An 18,527-nucleotide genomic window follows, 5' to 3' on the forward strand; every position below is an offset into this window, starting at 1 on the left:
ATGTTTACATTTATGATACTTATATGGTTACCGAACAGTAGTTACAAAAAAAACGAATTGTGAATTAAATTATTGCTTACTAAAATTTGACAGATACCAGTAATATTATGATTAAATGATGATAAAATGGAGAACGATACAGAGGTTGTGTATATCAAATGATCACATTTTTTTATTACGAATGAAATCAGTAATAAATCTGATACCTGAAAGACGGCGGATCTGAGCATTGAATTGATAGCATAGTGATTGACGAATATAGAAGTGTAAATTTTTCTCTGAAAGAATTTGACGAATCTTTCAGGCTGAAAGCTCATCAGACTTCCAATCTCAAATAACATTACAATTGCTTGTTTTAGGTCTTAGAGCGCTTTCTTATGAACTGAGATTTTCGACGAGCAAAAGCATTTTGGTATTAAGTGTTAGCGTAGTATATCGGATGTAATGAGCAATAAATTGTCGAAATAAATTTAATTTCCTATCAGAAATCATTTTTTGATGAATAGAATATCTTAATTTGTTAATTTCGTTGATATTGACTTGATTGATCTACTGATACTGATTGAATAATAAAATAATTAATTAATCAATTGATTGATCTGTCGAATAGTATTATTTCATTGGTGTATGTTTTGTTGATAATTTAACAAAGAAATATATATTAAATAAAAAATTTAAACAACTGTAAATGAATATAAATGCATTATATCACAAAATATTTAAAAACTGAATAGTGTAAATTGCCTATTTCATTTATTATATCTAGATTGCTTTTCGAGTTCAAATTTTTAAAATGTTAAGCTTAGGCTTAATCTTTAAAAAAGATCAAATTTAAACATGATTGTGACGACATAATCATTTACAAATATTATCTATTTGTGAAATAATGCATTAGGAGAAATATTTGTATGACATGGTATGCTTGTTCTCGATTTTATATTATCAGTTCTTCCGGATTTAGTCTTTCAAATGGTATTCAAATACGGCAAGTGATTAAGAGTTCACAACAAATGATTTATTTCACTTATGTTTCTTTCACTTTATATTTTTGTGCTGGCGACATTCATTACGTTTTATTATCACTACTTTAAAACAGTGATACTTTAAGAAAATGCTTGCCATATTTTCCTGATCGTATAATACATAAAATATCTATAAATCATCGACAACTCAATTGTTTTGAGATTTCTTGATAAGGTTATCACGTCATCGTAACCCTCAATAGCAACAGGGATCATATGCAATGAGTGACATGGGCAACAATGATCAGTCTGCAGTTTGCACCGCACATGAGTCAGTTGAATGAAAAGGTAGCGTGCTATCTTTTAGAAAGATGTATTTTAGTTTTTATTGAATTTTAAGCAGTTAGAAACATTACATTAATGGTGATCAATGCATTCCAAATAATGCTTTGGTAGCATGAAGTTATTGAATAATACTCCAGATAGTCATAGAATTTTAGGTAACAGTCGTTGATGGCATGTTTATGTTTGTAGAAAAGATAAACTTTATAAAGCATGCAGGCCTTTGTGTTATATGAACCAATGTTATGGAGATGGGTAAAGATAGAGTAAAGGTTGAATCACAATCTGATATGCAATTCTTGTGTCTATGTATTTCTAAGGTATAGGTAATACAAGGATATATTTTAGGTAAAAGTTGCCAGTAACAAGAGTGAAGAAATATGCGACTTGTATTTACCAGCATTTAATGAATTCGATGCACTGGATTTACGAATTGGATACGTATTAATCACATATTGTCCCATTCATCGTAAGCTGAAGTAACTGCTGCTCCCATTTCTGCGCTTCCTCCTTTGCCTTTCTTGATTACGGTGTTCTGTAATTCCGCAAGATTTATTAAAAATTTCAAACCACTCAAACTTTAGTGAGATATATTATTTTGCTACAACATCGCTATTAGTGCCATCATCCCCAAATGATATGTTTAATCCAAATTTGTTGCCATACGCTTCTGCTCTATCAGTTCCAAGTAATTCATGAAACAAATAAAGCCACCTGTTCGTGATCAAATTGCCATGTTTCATAGTCACGAAGGGCAATTTGTACATAACTTGTCACGTAGTGTTGTTCTTCCGTACGCTGGTATTTTTGCAAAACATCAAGGGCTAAATTTTTTAACTCAACCATATTCAGTGCTTCACATTCAGCAACCAATCTAAACGTGCAAATTTTTGATTTTTCGCTGAGAATAAATTTGATAGTTTTTTTTTTCTTAATGTATTACTGACCTTATCAAACGATGCTTTCGATAAGCTGTAACTCTTTGGCTAAGAAAATTTTAATAAGTAAAAGCTTGAAAGTTACAGCCTAAACTAATGAACACCACACTTTTTTAAGCAAAAGAAATATAGTCTGCTATCAGGCGATAGTTCCATTGACATCGACTTACTTTGCCAGATCGTCCGGCTTTGCAGGTAAAGCCAGTGATAGGACAAATTTTTCTTTCTTTAGTCGCAGATAAGCAAGGATATGTCGAAAACATTTCGGATCACGATCCAGATAATAGTTGCCTGAAACTCTGGATTTTGATGAATACATTAGCATATGCATACGCATATCGGACATAATTTATACCTCTTGTTAAACCATTACACAATGGAAATTTTCGAACAGCATCGTAAAATTCAAATTTATGCCTGCCAACCTCCTTTATCAGTGGCAATCTGTTTCACAGTACCAGGTTTGAACCATTCCGCTAATTTGCTTTTCGGATCTGCCAGTAGATCGGTGCGCCGAACTGTATACCGTTTACCGCTAACGTTGACATTCAGAATGTCATCGGTGTGCCGGTTACGGGCCATTGCTAAATTTGATCTGCTCAACAAAACACTATGTGTAACTGTTGTAACGAAAGAACGAAAAACTGATAATTCGTTTATATCAGGAACGTGACAGAATAACCGTGCCAAATAATGAGGAGCATATTTAACATTGTGGAACTTCTACCTACTTACAAAAAAGCAACTTGAGAATAAGGTAAAGGGCTGAATACGTCGGATAGTGTCTGACGTTAATTGCATCAAACCAATGCTTGTTGAATGAACGATCTTTTAAATGAGTATGTTTACTCATATTTGGCATAAAAGTCTTTAGAGGGTCACAGTTGCTAAACGGTCCTTAAGTGGAATGTTTGCATGGTTGCAAGGCCGGAATGATAACAGCACGACGGATTAGGCAATTGGTGATATAGAGGCAGTGTATTGACCTCTGCAGATAGCAGTGCAATGGAATAGAGTTGCTCGATATTTAAATAAATTGCGCCAGCTAGCTCATTGTATCTAGGAAAGTTCACTCAACCAGAATCAGCAAATACTTCTTGCACAACCAATTTACTTTTGCATTGGTTCTCTCTCCTAAAAATGTCTAAAAACAATTGTGGAGAAAAAGGTATGCTTTACAAAGACTAATCTTTTTTCTGAAATATACCCTTAAAATTTAAATATATATGACGCATTCGTAATATGATGTCGCTTTTAATAGGAGTATGTTTAGTGGATGCATTTTTGGTACAAAGTGAGACAGCCGTTTAATGGTTAGTTTGCACTTATCTTGCTGCTGCTGGTGCTAAAGTATGGATTCGTGAAAGCGGGGTGATTCTGGGCATTGCAGAAATAAGCTACAGCTAAGCTGGTAATGAATGAGTGATTGAGATAAAAATTAGGCAATTCACGGGGAATGAAAAACGGCCAAGGCGAAATGAGCATTGCTGGGTCCAATTCAATTGTTGTTTGGAATTTGAAAGAAGCTATTATTGTGAATTTGTGGAGTTGGCATGGGGCAATGCGGTTGCTAGCCACCATCATTTAGGTGAAAGATTAACTGGAAGGATCCATAAGGTAAGGTCGGCTTTTACATCGTCAATCCGGGCAATTTAAACCAAATTCAAATCTTGGAGAAGTATGAAAGTAAGCGATCTTCTCATATTTGAGATTTATGATAAATTATTTTGTGAGTAGATTACTCGAAGAAATTTCACCGCAAATCCAGATAACGACAACAGTTCTCTTGCCATATTTTAAGTTAGCGTCAGAGCAAGGGAAAATTGACGAAAGCAGTGAGCACATACATAATCGCTATTTGATAGCTAGGTAAAGTACCTCATGGGAAATAGACAGGCCTTATTCTTTCACAAAATGGCCTACTTCCTTTTGTCCTGGAATTAATGTGCTGCTGCCACTACTACTACTCCACGATCCGACTTTGTATACATAACTACTGCACGATCCAACTTTGTATATATAAATTAGTACATCACTACACATCATGCACTTATAAATCTTTACGTTTTTATCACAGAGCTTCGCGTTAATTCGCGACACATGTCCTTATGCAAGGAAATTGGATATAACTTTAGTTATTGTGGGTAAAATTCTAAGCCGAAGAAAAAAAAAATTGGAAGATAATGGATCGTAATGTTATACTTCCCGCTGCAAAATTTTAAACCTCCATAGTTTGAGCGAGATAGGCACTTACACAATTTACATAATTTTCTAGGCACTTAAATGATTTTTGAGAGAGCCCAGTTTTGGGGAGTTGTGAAAGTAGTAAGAAAGGAGCTTTGGACACTTCCCTCTCAATGTCACCACCACTTTTTTTTGCTAAGAAATTTTCGTGGATTATTTCGTGCATTTCACTACACGAAACTTTATTTCGCTTCCACTAAAACTCGTCCTTTAAATCAAACTTCCCGTTCCCATAGAATCTTACTTTTATCTGACAATAGATTATGCAAAACATCTCGTCGCCGCAAAAAAAAGAACTATTTGCACCAAACTTTCCCAGTTCAATAAAAAGTCGCTCTTGGACGACAGCTTGATCTAAGTTTTAGATATATTCAATTTGTACCGTTCCTTAGTCCAGCAATAAAGCTGAATGTTGAAGCTGGCAGACAAAATTCTGATTCATTCGCTTGTTACAATTGTCTTACAGTTATCAGTATCTATACTATCTATACAAGACTTCATATGCAGGGCGACAACCAGCTACCCTTGGTTAACAGCAATCTCCGGCTTATAAAAACTGGAATAAAAAGTTATAAGCGGGACGTTTGCCTTTACAGCAGGCTGTCCCATCCTTTTCTACAGTTCTTCCATTAAGGGGATAAGTATGCCGCATGTTAGTTCATTAATAGATGTGACAAGATGTCTGTAGTTTCCACATTATTCCACCATATACTACTCGATGCATTTTGTTCATTCAGTTAGTAGATCAACAGAATGTATCGATACCAATTTCGTCAATTCTTCTCTCCAGAAATATTGTCACGTACAGCGGAAAAGATGCAGAGAATTGAGCAGTTATATCTAATTGTGTTAGGCAGGTCAGTTGTTTTTCCAATTTTCGTTCTTATTTCAGTCATCATCGTTCTCGTCACAAAAATCGTTGTGAAGATTTCACATAGTGTGATAACTGAATCAATGAACCCGAAAGGTCAGGGGTAAAGCGAATATGTATCCACTATTTTTCGTTTTCATTTTCTGGGGTTCGATATATGTGGCTACTGATTAATGCTAGAGATAGATGTTCTAAAAACTGTTGGTCCAATGTATTATCAAACGGAAATTTCATGATAGATAATGTTAATCACAAGAAATAGTTGATGAGGTGAACTGAATAGCGGAACAGTCCCGGACACCCCGGAAACAACGTATGGCAAAAATGCTCGCTTTATCTATGCATGCTGGATCTAAATATGCTTGTTAAGCAGCCATTTGTTATGTACTAATTTTCATAAATAACTCAAAAAAACCGAAACAAACAAACATGCCAGGAACAAGCCCTTCCTATTCAGTATATTAATAAATATCAGTGCTTCAGTGAAGCACTGATAAGATCAAGAAGAATCTTATAGTACAAATAACAAGTATTTGTTGAAAGACAAGAACAAAAGGGATGCAAAAACAAAAATCTCCGGTTATATTCTACAGGCAATTGGATAATAGAATAGTAAAGAAGACTGGAAGTATACACGTAAAGAACACTTATCACAATTCGATACAGAACGTCTCTTTCGCCGTTCTTCTATGTGTAACTGCAAAGTCTGTAACTTGATCATTCAAATCTACATTACGTGAATACATATATGCTAGTCCCTTACAACTGGTAATCGTGCAAGTTCTTTGCATATACCTGGATTTCACGTATTGTCAACCATTCATTCCGAACCACATCTACTTTGAAAATACTTTTTCCAGAAAAGTAGTATAAAGTAGTCGGGAAGCACTTTACACAAGCAACATTATCGTCGTCGCTTAGTATTTTTGATATCCAAGCAATCCGGCTCTTCTGGTAATTCATTCAGATACTGTTCACGCAAAGCTTCTATTGCTTTACACCATTCCAGTGCATTTCGCTCCGGATCAAATAAATAATAAGTACGGCTTGGCTGAAAATATTGTAAATAGAAATGTTGGTACTTCTCAATACTTCCTCAAACTAATAGTGTCTATTCTATTTTGTTAAAGAAAAAAAAAATATGTAGAAATGACAAACTGTATGCACAAAGAAAGTTCGAAAATTCTTCGCTTCAACTCGCAACTTCCGGCAGAACGGTATTTTGCCTTTTAATTCCATACTTATGGGATCCACATAAAATATATGTGGCCCTTCTGTCAGCAAAAACATCCTTCTTCTTGCGAACAATCCCTAAACCAAGTTTTCGACATATAAATATATTAAATACACTATTTTGGTTTATCTATTCCATGAGTTTTCAATTCCAAGGGAACCAATCAATGGATACAATAACCGCTTGATACAATGAACGCTTAGTACATTTTATGACGTGGTGATATGCAACATAATCAAGTATAAACACTTATGCATGAAAATGATGAAATGTACCAGCACAACGAAAACGGAGAGTTATATGCAGTAGACCCAGAAACCCTTACTTTCTCCTCCCTCCCAAAACACGAAGAATAAGTAATCAGTTCATATGAGACTAAGACTGACCTTCTTTTTATCCAGTAAACCACTTTTAACAATCAAATTGCCCTCCACAAAACGATGGTATTTGTGTTCTTTCCGCTGAATACTCAGCTTTTTTTCACGCAATCCAGCTGATTCGGGTTCTTCTGCTTCTGAACTACCTTTATTTTGGCTGAAATAGTTCGTCATAATTCTTGAAAATCCACATCTTCGTCTGTTAATAAACAAAACAAACCTCGAAGAACAGAAATCTTTTAGAGAAAGTCCTAGCAAGCGGGTTACTGCTGCATCATCAAGACCGGGTTCTATATCATCTGGAAAATGGTAATCGCTATGAAAGGCTGGTTCTCCACAACTGGCGGGTAAGTAAGGCTTAAAAGGCGGTGGCGTTTTTGTGATCAAATTATCCCAGTCCACTGTGGCAAAATATGGATGCGAACGAACAGCCTCACTGCCGCCTGTTTCTTCAGAACCAAGACGTTTACTAGGATCGAATACCTGAAACAAAGACAGAATGGTACCATCACAACGATGTTTACCGAAATACTAAAAGCAGTGATTCATGAATTGGGAAAAGTGAATGTGATTGTCAAAACGCACCAAAAATTTTCGAACGAGATCTTTGGAAAGGTCAGGGAAACCATCAGGAAAACTGTAGTCCAGCTTCTGAATTTTTTGGAAAGTATGGTAATCATTAATAGCTCGAAAGGGTGGCAGTCCAGAAACCATTTGAAAAATTATTGCACCCAAAGCCCAGTAATCACATCTGGAAAGAGTTAAAACTGAGGATCATAATGCTTTAAATGAGTCATTTCGAACAAATGAGACTAACGATGGGCCAACTTCTCCATCCACCAGTACTTCTGGTGAAACATACTGGGCAGTACCAACGAATGTTGATCGATTACGGTGGTGTTCTTCCTGAAGAGCACTTTTCGTATCTGTTTCATCTGTAATTTTAAACCAGTGAAGAAATGATGTTAACCGATTTTATATTCAACATGTAACTGATGTCTAACTTACCTTTTTCTGAATCAATAAATTTAGCTGTGCCGAAATCAGATAACATTATGTGCCAATTTTCTCCAAGCAAAATATTTTCTGGTTTCAAATCCCTGTGAATGATGCCACATTTATGGAGGACGTCGATTGCGCAAACAAGTTCAGCCGAATAAAATAAGGTCACCTATAAAATTAAATACAAAGGGAAGAAATGCATGTGTTTTCTGTGGATGTAAACCGCAATGTACTATGAGTTCATACTATAATTTAAATATTTCACTTATCTTCAGACTTGAATTATTGGGAAAAAGAAACCTACTCACCACACAAAAAGAAAACATGGGATAGTAACTTACGCTTCCATCAAAGGAACCAAGGCGATGCAAATATGCCAATAAATCACCATTTTTTGCATAAGTCATAGCAAAGTCTAAAAATGCTCTCATCAATGTTTTTGAAGAAATTGAATACAGTAAGTAACAAACGAATAAACAGCAAATATTGTAAAAACTTACAAAGACGAGTGTGATCTTGGAAAGTACAATACAAGGACACAAAATATGGATGTCCACCGTGCAAATAAGTCAACGAAGTCATTATGTCTTTCTCACGCATAACCGATACTACCTTGAAAAATTATAATTAACTATCTATGATGTTAACGTAAAATCTAATTCATTCAATATTTTGTAATAAAGTTGAATTCTTTTTTCCTTTAGTGGACAAATCCAAAGAAGTACTTTATCATGTCGTCGAATTAAATCTTTGTTGAGCACTTTCAGAGCAAATTCCTTTCCACTGGATACTTCACGAGCACGATACACCTGCAAGCTCAAAATAGTCGCAACATACAATACACTGTTCGCTGTGCATTCGTTTCCCATAAACCTTACCGTAGAAAAGCAACCCTCGCCCAGTATTTGCAAAAAAAAGAAATCAGCGGCACTCTTCTGCACTGGTTGCATACCATTTTTTAACATTTGTACCATTACCATCTGCGAAATCGAAGATTTTTTGATCTGTAAGAATATGAAGAATTTCACAAGATTCAAGAAATCTACCTATTTTTCTGAAGGTAGAAATATACCTTTAGAAAAAATAAAGAATTAATGTTCATTAGGATATATAGTCATTTTCCTTCTAAAAACCAGCTAGATCGATAGTGAACCGAATTCAGAAAGAGTTCTAGATATTAACTATGAAAACATTCGTTAGTTTGGAAACACTCGTCGACTAAATATAAAGTATTCGAATGCTGCCCTAGATAGTTAACCACTCAAGAGTAAGAAGCCTGAGTGGTATGCGCTAGTCAAACGGATGCATTAATACGATCAACTACGATTAAGCAAAAGCGAAAGACCTGTCTGCCCATAGGCAAATCTTTGCTGCACATTGCTTTATCGTCTTCATCAGCAAAATGAACAAATATATTTGTTGTCACTAAAAATTGTTGAGGATTAAATCTTTGACTTGATTTCAACGACAGTCTTACCTTAAAAAAAAGAAAAAAAAAGGAAAATTTGGACATCCATCCAGTTTATATATACAGGTAGGATTACTGTCGTCATGAAAACGGCAAGCAGTACAGTGGTCATGCCGAAAAACTGTGCAACTCAAACGCTGTGTAAGACACGTGCCATACAGATCTCGAATTACCCAGATTAGAGCTGCTACGTCCCTTTCCAAGGTTATTCGCAAAAGTTCGCGACATCGTTAGAAAATTGAGGATAATTTAACGTAATAATTGCTTAAAATAAATCTGTTCCCTAATCGATATGCACCAAGTAATCATTTCCCTTTCCATAGTAAAATTTTTATTATTGAGATTGAAAATTACAGAAATAGTCCATTTATGATATCAGCATTGTTACTCGACTGTAGGGATAAACAAACCATTGCTGGATGGAGAATCATCGTCAACTTCGGATACGATTGGCAAATAATTGTGTGTAGCGACCACCATCAGATTACAAGGATATACAATGGCCATCAGAAATCATCAGGCTCGTTATTTCCTCTTTGCACTTCCCATGCTGACTTCATTCTGAAAAATCTAAAAATTTGTTTAATAACTCGGAAAAGACATCGACCCTCCATATCACGGCGCAAGAACGTGACCCACATCCCACAACTACACGTGACCTCACGCAAACACCTCCTCAGTATACCGGATTCGACGAACATCCCCGCACGAGTGTTACACTCGTAAACTTCGAACAATGCTATGCACGTCGTGAGACATGGCTAGTGGCTAATTGGGGAGGGTATTTTGGGTCAAGAGTGAGTTGTGGAGATGAATGGATTCCCAGCATTTCCAGTTCTGACGTATTCTTTTGCATACTTCACCTCAGATTCCGATATATCCGGAGTTTATTCTTGAATTAGAAGGATGTATGGGATGATCGTAAAAAATTGTTGCAAACTCGTCACTTGCACGCCATACTGACAAATTAATTTGATGCGATTCTGCTGGAGTTATTAATGATTAATGATTTCATCGTATTGGTTGCATAATTGGAACTTGCTTTGAGTCGATGACTTTATGATTTTTACGCTTTGATACAATTTGTGCGTGTTGGTCGTGTGTCGTTACTGTTAATCCTTCTCTACTTTTCCATTTTACGAGTTTGCTGTTTAACGTTACTTTCTTGCACTGACTTTTATTTCCACTAGTCTAGCTTAGTGGTTTTAATAGGAGGATGAAAGACTTAAGGTTAGACTCAGACAAAAAATGAGATCTTTATTGGTCCTCCCAGTGTACCTAGCATAACAGGTGAGAAAATAATATTGAAAATTAATAGTTGTAATAATTGTATTTAGTGTAATATTTGGGAGCAAAACATAGTTTGGGAAAGATAAAACGTGATATTTGTGAGAGAGGACAATGAACAGAAGAATCTGAAAGCAACCATGTTTACCGTTAACAGTAAGCAGTTTCCAAAGATCATTTCACTTCTCATTGATGATTCATACGCTCGATGGCACTAGAATTCTAAAAAGCGGCTCACCTCTGCAGGAGATAACTGTAAGGCTGAGGTTTGGTGGAAGAGTTAGGTTTTGTACTCATACAGAGCCATAGTAAAAGATTTTAAACCAAAACATGAGTAGGGAAAATGGCAGTAAAAAGATAACGATCGGTTTGTAATCAGCAATGAAAGAAATGTTTAAATCTATGGCTAAAGGCGGCAGCAGATATGATCTGGATTCCATAAGAAATAAAGAGTTATGAAATAAGATCGATTATTTCTTATCACTTGCACAGCGTCTGAGAAAAGTACTACATCTAAAAAGCCTAGTGATATTGATGGAATACGAATGCCACGCTGAGTCCATATTTGGATTATGAAGATGAATACCAGCGATATCTAATGAAACCTTGTTAGAAAGCATTATCATCGCTGGGAAGGATTAAGCGGTGCAACTTGATGGATTCAGGAGTAGAAAAGAAAAAAGTGAAGGATATGAAATGTTGAATTTCATATCCTTCTTATCCTTCATTGAATTTCATATTCTTCCTCAGCAAATGAGTGGAAGCTAGTCGATTTGGCGCGAAAGAAGCTGGTAAAGTATTACAGGGATCTCTTCATTCTGCGCTGTCATTCCATCATCTCAGATTTAGGCTGCCGATTAACAAATTTTCCTCATATTGGCTATTTAAATATGAAAGCTGCCTTTCATAAGAAGAAAACAAAGTTCTCGAAAATAATTCATACATTAACACTGAGCTTATATAAGGCAAAAAGTATGAGTTATGGTTATGGAAAGTTATGGTTATGGAAAGTTATGGTTATAGTTATGGTTATTTTTTTTATGAAAGTATGAGTTATGGGTTACTCATTCACATAACTCAACAATTAACCAGCAGTATCAGACTCAATTATTACAACAAGTCGAAAATCATGTCAACGCATAAAAAGAGAACAAGAAAAGATCTTAAGCATTACCTCTCAATTGCCTAGTTTTTGTATACTTTTAGACTTTTTATAAGAGTTGTTGCAAATTATCTATAAGGTATCTTGATTCGATGGGCAACAATCTCTGAATTGAGCAGGATTCTTAAAGTCCGTATTGCAAGAAGTGAACGGGGTTGTTTGAACCATAAATCACTCTCTTCATTCCTTCAGCTTACCAATACATAGCTTTTTAGCATTTACATTTAGATGATACTTTTTAAAACGAAGTGTAGCATGAACATTTACGGAGACGTTTAGTTATCCGGAATGTTATGAAATAAATGGGATAGTGTAAGATCTATATGGAAAAGAAGTCTGAAAATAAATGCCGCAAAGTTGGCTATAATGAAAATTGCTAGTGTGCATTGCATACGATCACTCACTTATAGGTAGTAGATGTCGATAATGAAAATGAAGTGAACGGCTAGTCTATTAAGTCAAAAAGTTAGTTTGTAGTACGATCTTAGCGATTTCGGGAAGCTACCGACTAATGAAGTCTTTAATAATATCGCCAATATCTTGCTATAAACCAGGTTAGATGGCACTCATCCATCAATGTTGACGAAGTATAACAGTGTTAAATGGCAAGGAAACAAAGATTGCTGGACTTGTCACTTCACTGTCATCAAGCAAACGGAGTGATGTCAAATCAGCGTAATAGATTTCAAAGTCAGAGGAAAAGTAAAATCTGTTTCGTAAGAAATATTGTGTTTCTTACAAATGAAGGTCACGCATCGTTCAATGGTAGCTATAGATATGGTAAAGATAGTGGGTTGAGACTGAAAGCAAGAGACGAGGACAGAAAGACTTGAAATGTTGTGCGCGGCATATAATTCGATTAAAGTAAAGCCAAGAACATTACTATGAAAGCCTGAATAATATTAGTGACTGAAATAGCACAATTATATGAAAGATCTCTGCGTACTCAGCCTCTAGTGACATCTGAAACACGTCGTTTCTACATGCATTGCATCTGTGTTTTACTTCATGTCATTCATTTTTTTTAAAAAATCTAATGAACTGAATCCTTATACTCCTATGACATGGAAAAAACGGCTATTGTATTGTGTGAGTAATGCCAACAGTGAATGATGATGTATTGCAATCCTGCTGGAAAACGTCGCTAATTTCATTTAGCTTACACATTGAGTTTTGCATGATACCATCTACTTATTTAGGATATTATACGGTTGAGAATAGAATGTTGTGCCGGTAAGGATGAAAATCGTTATTCAAAAGGAACCAGAAAATTCAAAGGTTTTGTTCAAATAAGAAATAACAGTGAAGAAAGAAGACGAACTGCAGGTAATTAAGCTCTGGAAGATGAACAGGAGCAGGAACTGGAAAAACTTGTCCGAAATATAAATGGAGTTTAGTCGATTTAGATGTACATAAAAATGCATGGGGGAAGGGGAGGGGGGCCAAATCTCAATGGACAGTTAAAAGGACTGATTAAAAAGAAGGAAGAGAGGACGGGAGCAAGAACGTATACTTTGTTTTCTATTTGAAAGCATATTTACCATTTGTGAATTTCCTGTTTGTTCCCAGCTCCTAGACAGTGCTCCCCTCACTTGTCACTTTTACCCTAAGCCATTTTTTTTTCAGTCTTTTTTCGGTTTATATCAGCATGTGTAGCATTAATCTAATCGTCTTTACCACGAAACATGTAGCAACACTTTCTTCCTTGCTGTGAATGCCTACACATATGCTTTCATGTATAATCGGGATTTGCATTGTGATACTTTTTGTCGCTTGGCTGCTTAATTCGGCTGCCTTTTAGTAATGGAATGCAAAGAAAAAGAAAAGAAGAAAACTAGCCCAGATTTAACTATGGCAGAAAAGTATCTAAAGAATATCAGACAGTTGTTATCTTCTTTTGCTGGTTTGTTTCAAAAGAGACGTTTTTCTTGCTTATTCGTATCAGCAGAAAGATGGAACCAATAAATACCAAAATAGGTGTGTCGATGGACGTTATATTTATGAAATGAAATTATGATGAAAATGAACTAGTGGAATAAGTGTAAAAGGCAACAAGTTGACTCGTCCCATCTCTCCCATAGTCGTAGTTTTTGATAAGTTTCTAAAAACTGCACAGTTCTTTCTGCACTTCCTTTCCAGTCTTTTTTTTTTTGTTTTTTTTCTTTTCACTTTACTAGTATAACTGTATTGGTTCATAACCTCATTCCCCGTTTCAGTAAGCTGTCAAAAGCTGTGGAAAGTTTTCGTTCCTTTCCATTAATAAATAAAAAAAGTATTGAATAGGGATTTAAAACGAATGATTGTGGGGACAAGTCAATTTAAAAAAAGAAAAGAAAAATAGGGCAAGTTCTGGCTAACCAGTAATATCTGAATAGCTTAAATGCATTCCTTCGTCATCTAAGTTCATTATCTTCTTTCGGTATTTAAATCTGTCATGAAATACAGGCAGAAGAGAGCTCATTAGCAAAACATCACATTGCTAACTGCACTCCTTACTATGCTATGGATTGAAGATCATAAACCTGCAAAAGATTGAAGAAGAAGGGATGAAATGTACGCGAGAAAGGAGAAAGTAATGGACGGTCAATACACCGCAGGAGCGTGATTCATACGTGAAATGGTTCAATTAGGAATAAATTCATGGTAAACTGTTCTGGTTAACGCGATTGTAAATGAGTTCATTCGTGCTGTAGCTTCTCTTTTCTTGGGTATTTGGTTATCGATAAGTAAGAATTCAGTTTTGCAGTAAGCGAATTTTGATTCATTCGTAACGTTCGGATGTTGTTGGTTTTGCCTCCTTTTTTTTCGTGATCATCATTCTCGTGTGGGCAAATCGACGCTTCACTTGCTGTTTGGACATTCAATGAGTAATGTCAGTTTATCTATTAAAAGGAATATGGGTGACAAAAGTGTACCGGACTGTCAACTAATCTTGACAACAATTATTGATTCTCAGCGTCTGAAATCTAACCATTTAGCGCAGATTCAACATAAAATGGAGGGCCAGAATAACACCTTGCACATTAACTTATTTCATCTGAGCAGCTTTGACGGCAATGAAGTAAGTACCCGGAATCCCGGGATGACAATCAAGTACAAGCATTGTGCCCATTGATGGCGTTTTTGTCGAAAATATGTGAAAATTTTAATAAAGGATGTTACTTGTTGTTCAGTTTACTGTCACTTTTTTTTCTTTTAATTTGTTTTTCAGTTCCCTAAGTGGATTAGTAGCTCTGTAATGAGTATCATCAGCTGAACACTGATTTTGGAAACTGGATTCTTTAAAACCCCAGCTACCCATCTTTACTGCGTATCACTGCTTTATTTTTATGGGCATATAGAGGCAAGGAGCCAATTATTTATCCTTATATTTAGAATTTCTTTGAAGCTCCAGTAAATCAGGCTTGACAATCATGCAGCAATTATGAATGGTGGGAATTACTCGAAGTGATATACTTGGGAAATTGCTCTCTTCACAATATTTTAAAAGGGGGTCAAGAAACGGGTCAAGCTTTATTTAGAAAACAGGCTATTTCTTTTTTTAATCCTGGAAGGATTAATATCATTAGACATGGAAAGGAATCATTCTCAGTTTTACGGGTATTGCGGGAAAAATACCTGTCATGGACAATTCAAAAAAATGGGATATTCGCTTTTAAGACTCGTAATGTAGATGTGTCATTTAAAATAAGTGGTGCTTATAGTTGTGAAACATTTGCATGTTAGAAATACATTCTAGGAGCAAAGTATCACTGCTTGCGAAGACAAAGTCGATAAAGATGAAATTAATGTAACAAATAGATGTATACATATATAACAAGCACAGATAAATAAATTCAGCATTCACTCCTTAACCGTTCATTGATGAGTTCAGCTTATCACCACAAACAAACGGAATTGCTGGATGTTACGAAAAAGGGATTTGGAGGTGGCATCTGTATTTAATTTCAACCAGTGTGGATTCTCAGGTCAGGAAATCATTTTTTTTTTTTGACGTCCTGTGCAGACCATCTATGTATTCGTTTGCAAAAGCACTTAACGTCAGCGAATACATTTGCTCAGCAAATGAACGTCGTTGACAATGGCAACAAAGCAACTGGTAGAGTCCTATGGCGCATTGCAGTTTAGTGTTGTCTTTCTTTTCATTCAGTTTTGATGATATCTCAAAACCATGTTTAAAATTCATCGCTTCTTCTTCGATCTTTCAACTGCTTCCTCTTTGTTGTACTCAGTTACTGTTTCCTTCCTGTCGTGATTGTAGAAGTGACTTATACTTATCACCGCTTTTATCCATGGAAAATTCAATTAAGGAAAGAAATTGTTGGAAAATTCTTCTAAAACATAATGTTATCAGATCTAGAAAATATTGGAGAAAAGTGAAACTACCTAATTTGGTTGCTTACACTTGACAAAAATGGCTTCAAAAAGTTGTTTTTTCCGAATTTTTTGGCAGTTGGAAACTGGAATGCAGTAAGCTAAAAGTCAATAAATGGTATGAATCATAAATTTCTGATCATACTTGTGATCCGTCATAAAAATTGTGCAAAATACTGAAATAAGGATCGAAAAGAGAGAACCAACAAGAAGCAAAAAAAGTCAGTTGTTGCTGATGAGAAGATATGAGTCATTTATGATAGGGCTTCGAAGGAAAAACAGCTTAGAATGAGGAGGTGCAGATGTTCAAGCTGGACGTGACAAGGAGATTATAAGAACTTAACGGGTAAAGAAAAAGCAGGAATTGAACTGGAGCTTTAAATGAACGATAGATTATCAGTTAAATGGTCATCTTTCGCCTTCTGGCTGATTAACTGTCAAGGTATTTTGGCTATCAAGGTATTTTATCCAAGCGAATTTAAGCATGAGTGTAAGAATGTTTTGTTTATTTGAAATCGTGCGAACATGGACGCAAGATGAAGAGAAGGACTGCGGAATATATTCAGGATGACACAAGAGATTCTTATGGAATTAATTTCCGTTTAAGCAGAAACCGCAGCTTGACAATGCATGAATATTATTCTCATTCATGTTTTGCTATGCATGAGTTGTTTAACAACGAATTTGAAGCAATTCAAAATGTGGTAACAGAGAAGTGTATAGGATGCATAAGCAAAGAGGAGAGAATCTTATGTCAGTCGGGTCACAGTAAGTAACAAGGATATTTCAATTAGAAAATCCTAAAGGTGATGCAGTCTAAAGCAAAATTAAATGAGAAAGAAATTGTTACTTGGATTTGTATAAGCTGTATTAAGATATTTGCTTGTTGCAGTAGTTCAAGTAACTGATAGCACTGCTGACATGGTCACCTCATCTCTCCATTCTCTTTTCACACGAATTATGACCAAAAACTTGTCACAAAACAAACTTGCTGATTTCTGTGCCTGTCATTGAAATTCATTATGTTGGTGCAGGACCCTACCTATGAAGGTCGTATGAATTCCTAGACTTCTAGTATAAGAAATAAACTCTAACTGAGTGTAATGTATCTCATGAACACATTTCCATTTGCAGTGTCTTAATTTGGTTATTTGCTAACCAAAATTATTTTTAGGCTCTTTCCATGTTGCTACTCAAGCTGATATTGCAATGATAGTTCATTCCAACAGGGTTTCAATGAAATAAACGAGTTGTAGGATTTTGTCATCCGGAAACGTCGCACAGTCACAGAAACAAAATTCCAATGCAGTTAATTTTCATCTACATAAACACACTGAAAACATTTCATCCATCGCTCTCCTTTTATCGTTCATGCAGTTCCTAACAGAGGTTAATCTCTAGCGTCTGAGAATTTCGGGAATCAAAGTGCGATCAATAACTTTCAGGTAAGTTTACAAAAATAGAGAAAGTAAATTAATAAATAGTGTCTAGCAGCGGTCTTCTATTTATTTCATTCTATCAAGTATATCAAGGAGGAGGCAATTAGTGTTCAAACATCAGATACCTGAATAATATAATATTCATCAGTACAGTGTGCTCGACAGCTCCTTACCGCTTAGTAAACGATGGAGTTACTTTGAGAAGTAAAACTTGTAACGTTTGCTGTTGTTTCTTTTACCTGGGAGATGAAGTTTTAAATTTCAATAAATATGACAAATTAAGAATATTTGTTTAACATTTGTAATCCGGAAATTCAAACAAAAAACATCCCACATATAGTGTGTCACAAGGGAGTGATTGGTCGACTTTCATGTCTTCTGGGTTTTGGAATGAGGAAAAAAGCCTCTCTTGATATATTTGAACTTATTATATCATACCATCACAATTCATTAAGTCAGTATTACCATCTAACAAAATTAGTCAAGACCAATGAAGCCAAAAAATCATAATGGACGGGTTGGTATGACGTGCAGTGTTCTCGAATTATTGAAACTGCAGAAGCTTAGGCAGTGAAGTAGTTCATCCGTAATAACTATTTTCTACCAATTGTTTTGATATGTCGTATGAAGTCGCGCCTAGTGAAATGAGTGGAACTGTTGCAAGATTTCTCACCAACGGTTTTCTCTGATTTTTGATTGTTTTAAGAAGCATTTTATGTAAACTTCGTCACAGACTAAGACGTTTCAATTCTAAACCAAAATTTTTACGCCAGTTGCTCTTGCAAGAAAATTTCTTTTTTCTAAACTTTCACCATTTGCATGATAAA

The 18,527-nt window shown here is 35.5% G+C and overlaps 5 protein-coding genes across 5 annotated transcripts; 3 read left to right on the forward strand and 2 right to left on the reverse strand.

Annotated features, from left to right (window-relative positions):
- Window positions 1-1,752: 1,752 nt before the first annotated feature.
- Window positions 1,753-2,824, reverse strand: LOAG_03279 (K channel tetramerisation domain-containing protein; the record flags this gene model as incomplete). The annotated part of the gene is made up of 4 exons (XM_003138816.1): window positions 1,753-1,839; window positions 2,019-2,178; window positions 2,413-2,533; window positions 2,668-2,824. 4 exons carry the CDS (start codon window positions 2,822-2,824, stop codon window positions 1,753-1,755), a joined length of 525 nt encoding a protein of 174 aa, XP_003138864.1.
- A 2,946-nt stretch (window positions 2,825-5,770) lies between these two features.
- Window positions 5,771-10,005, reverse strand: LOAG_03280 (AGC/PDK1 protein kinase). The gene is made up of 13 exons (XM_003138817.2): window positions 9,849-10,005; window positions 9,316-9,395; window positions 8,849-8,974; window positions 8,696-8,779; window positions 8,471-8,582; window positions 8,312-8,385; window positions 7,977-8,139; window positions 7,786-7,903; window positions 7,554-7,719; window positions 7,189-7,451; window positions 6,978-7,125; window positions 6,516-6,668; window positions 5,771-6,408 (listed from the first exon to the last, which is right to left on the reverse strand). The coding sequence occupies exons 1-13, from the start codon at window positions 9,943-9,945 to the stop codon at window positions 6,262-6,264; spliced, it is 1,731 nt and encodes a 576-aa protein (XP_003138865.1). The 5' UTR covers window positions 9,946-10,005; the 3' UTR covers window positions 5,771-6,261.
- Window positions 10,006-12,983: 2,978 nt separating this feature from the next.
- LOAG_03281 (hypothetical protein) lies at window positions 12,984-13,852 on the forward strand (the record flags this gene model as incomplete). Its single annotated transcript, XM_003138818.1, has 3 exons — window positions 12,984-13,004; window positions 13,087-13,213; window positions 13,689-13,852. The coding sequence occupies 3 exons, from the start codon at window positions 12,984-12,986 to the stop codon at window positions 13,850-13,852; spliced, it is 312 nt and encodes a 103-aa protein (XP_003138866.1).
- A 931-nt stretch (window positions 13,853-14,783) lies between these two features.
- LOAG_03282 (hypothetical protein) lies at window positions 14,784-16,015 on the forward strand (the record flags this gene model as incomplete). The annotated part of the gene is made up of 2 exons (XM_003138819.1): window positions 14,784-14,991; window positions 15,894-16,015. 2 exons carry the CDS (start codon window positions 14,784-14,786, stop codon window positions 16,013-16,015), a joined length of 330 nt encoding a protein of 109 aa, XP_003138867.1.
- A 782-nt stretch (window positions 16,016-16,797) lies between these two features.
- Window positions 16,798-17,506, forward strand: LOAG_03283 (hypothetical protein; the record flags this gene model as incomplete). Its single annotated transcript, XM_003138820.1, has 2 exons — window positions 16,798-17,029; window positions 17,436-17,506. The coding sequence occupies 2 exons, from the start codon at window positions 16,798-16,800 to the stop codon at window positions 17,504-17,506; spliced, it is 303 nt and encodes a 100-aa protein (XP_003138868.1).
- Window positions 17,507-18,527: the final 1,021 nt, after the last annotated feature.

Source organism: Loa loa (genome assembly GCF_000183805.2).
Source record: "Loa loa unplaced genomic scaffold supercont3.223, whole genome shotgun sequence".
Lineage (NCBI taxonomy): Eukaryota > Metazoa > Nematoda > Chromadorea > Rhabditida > Onchocercidae > Loa > Loa loa.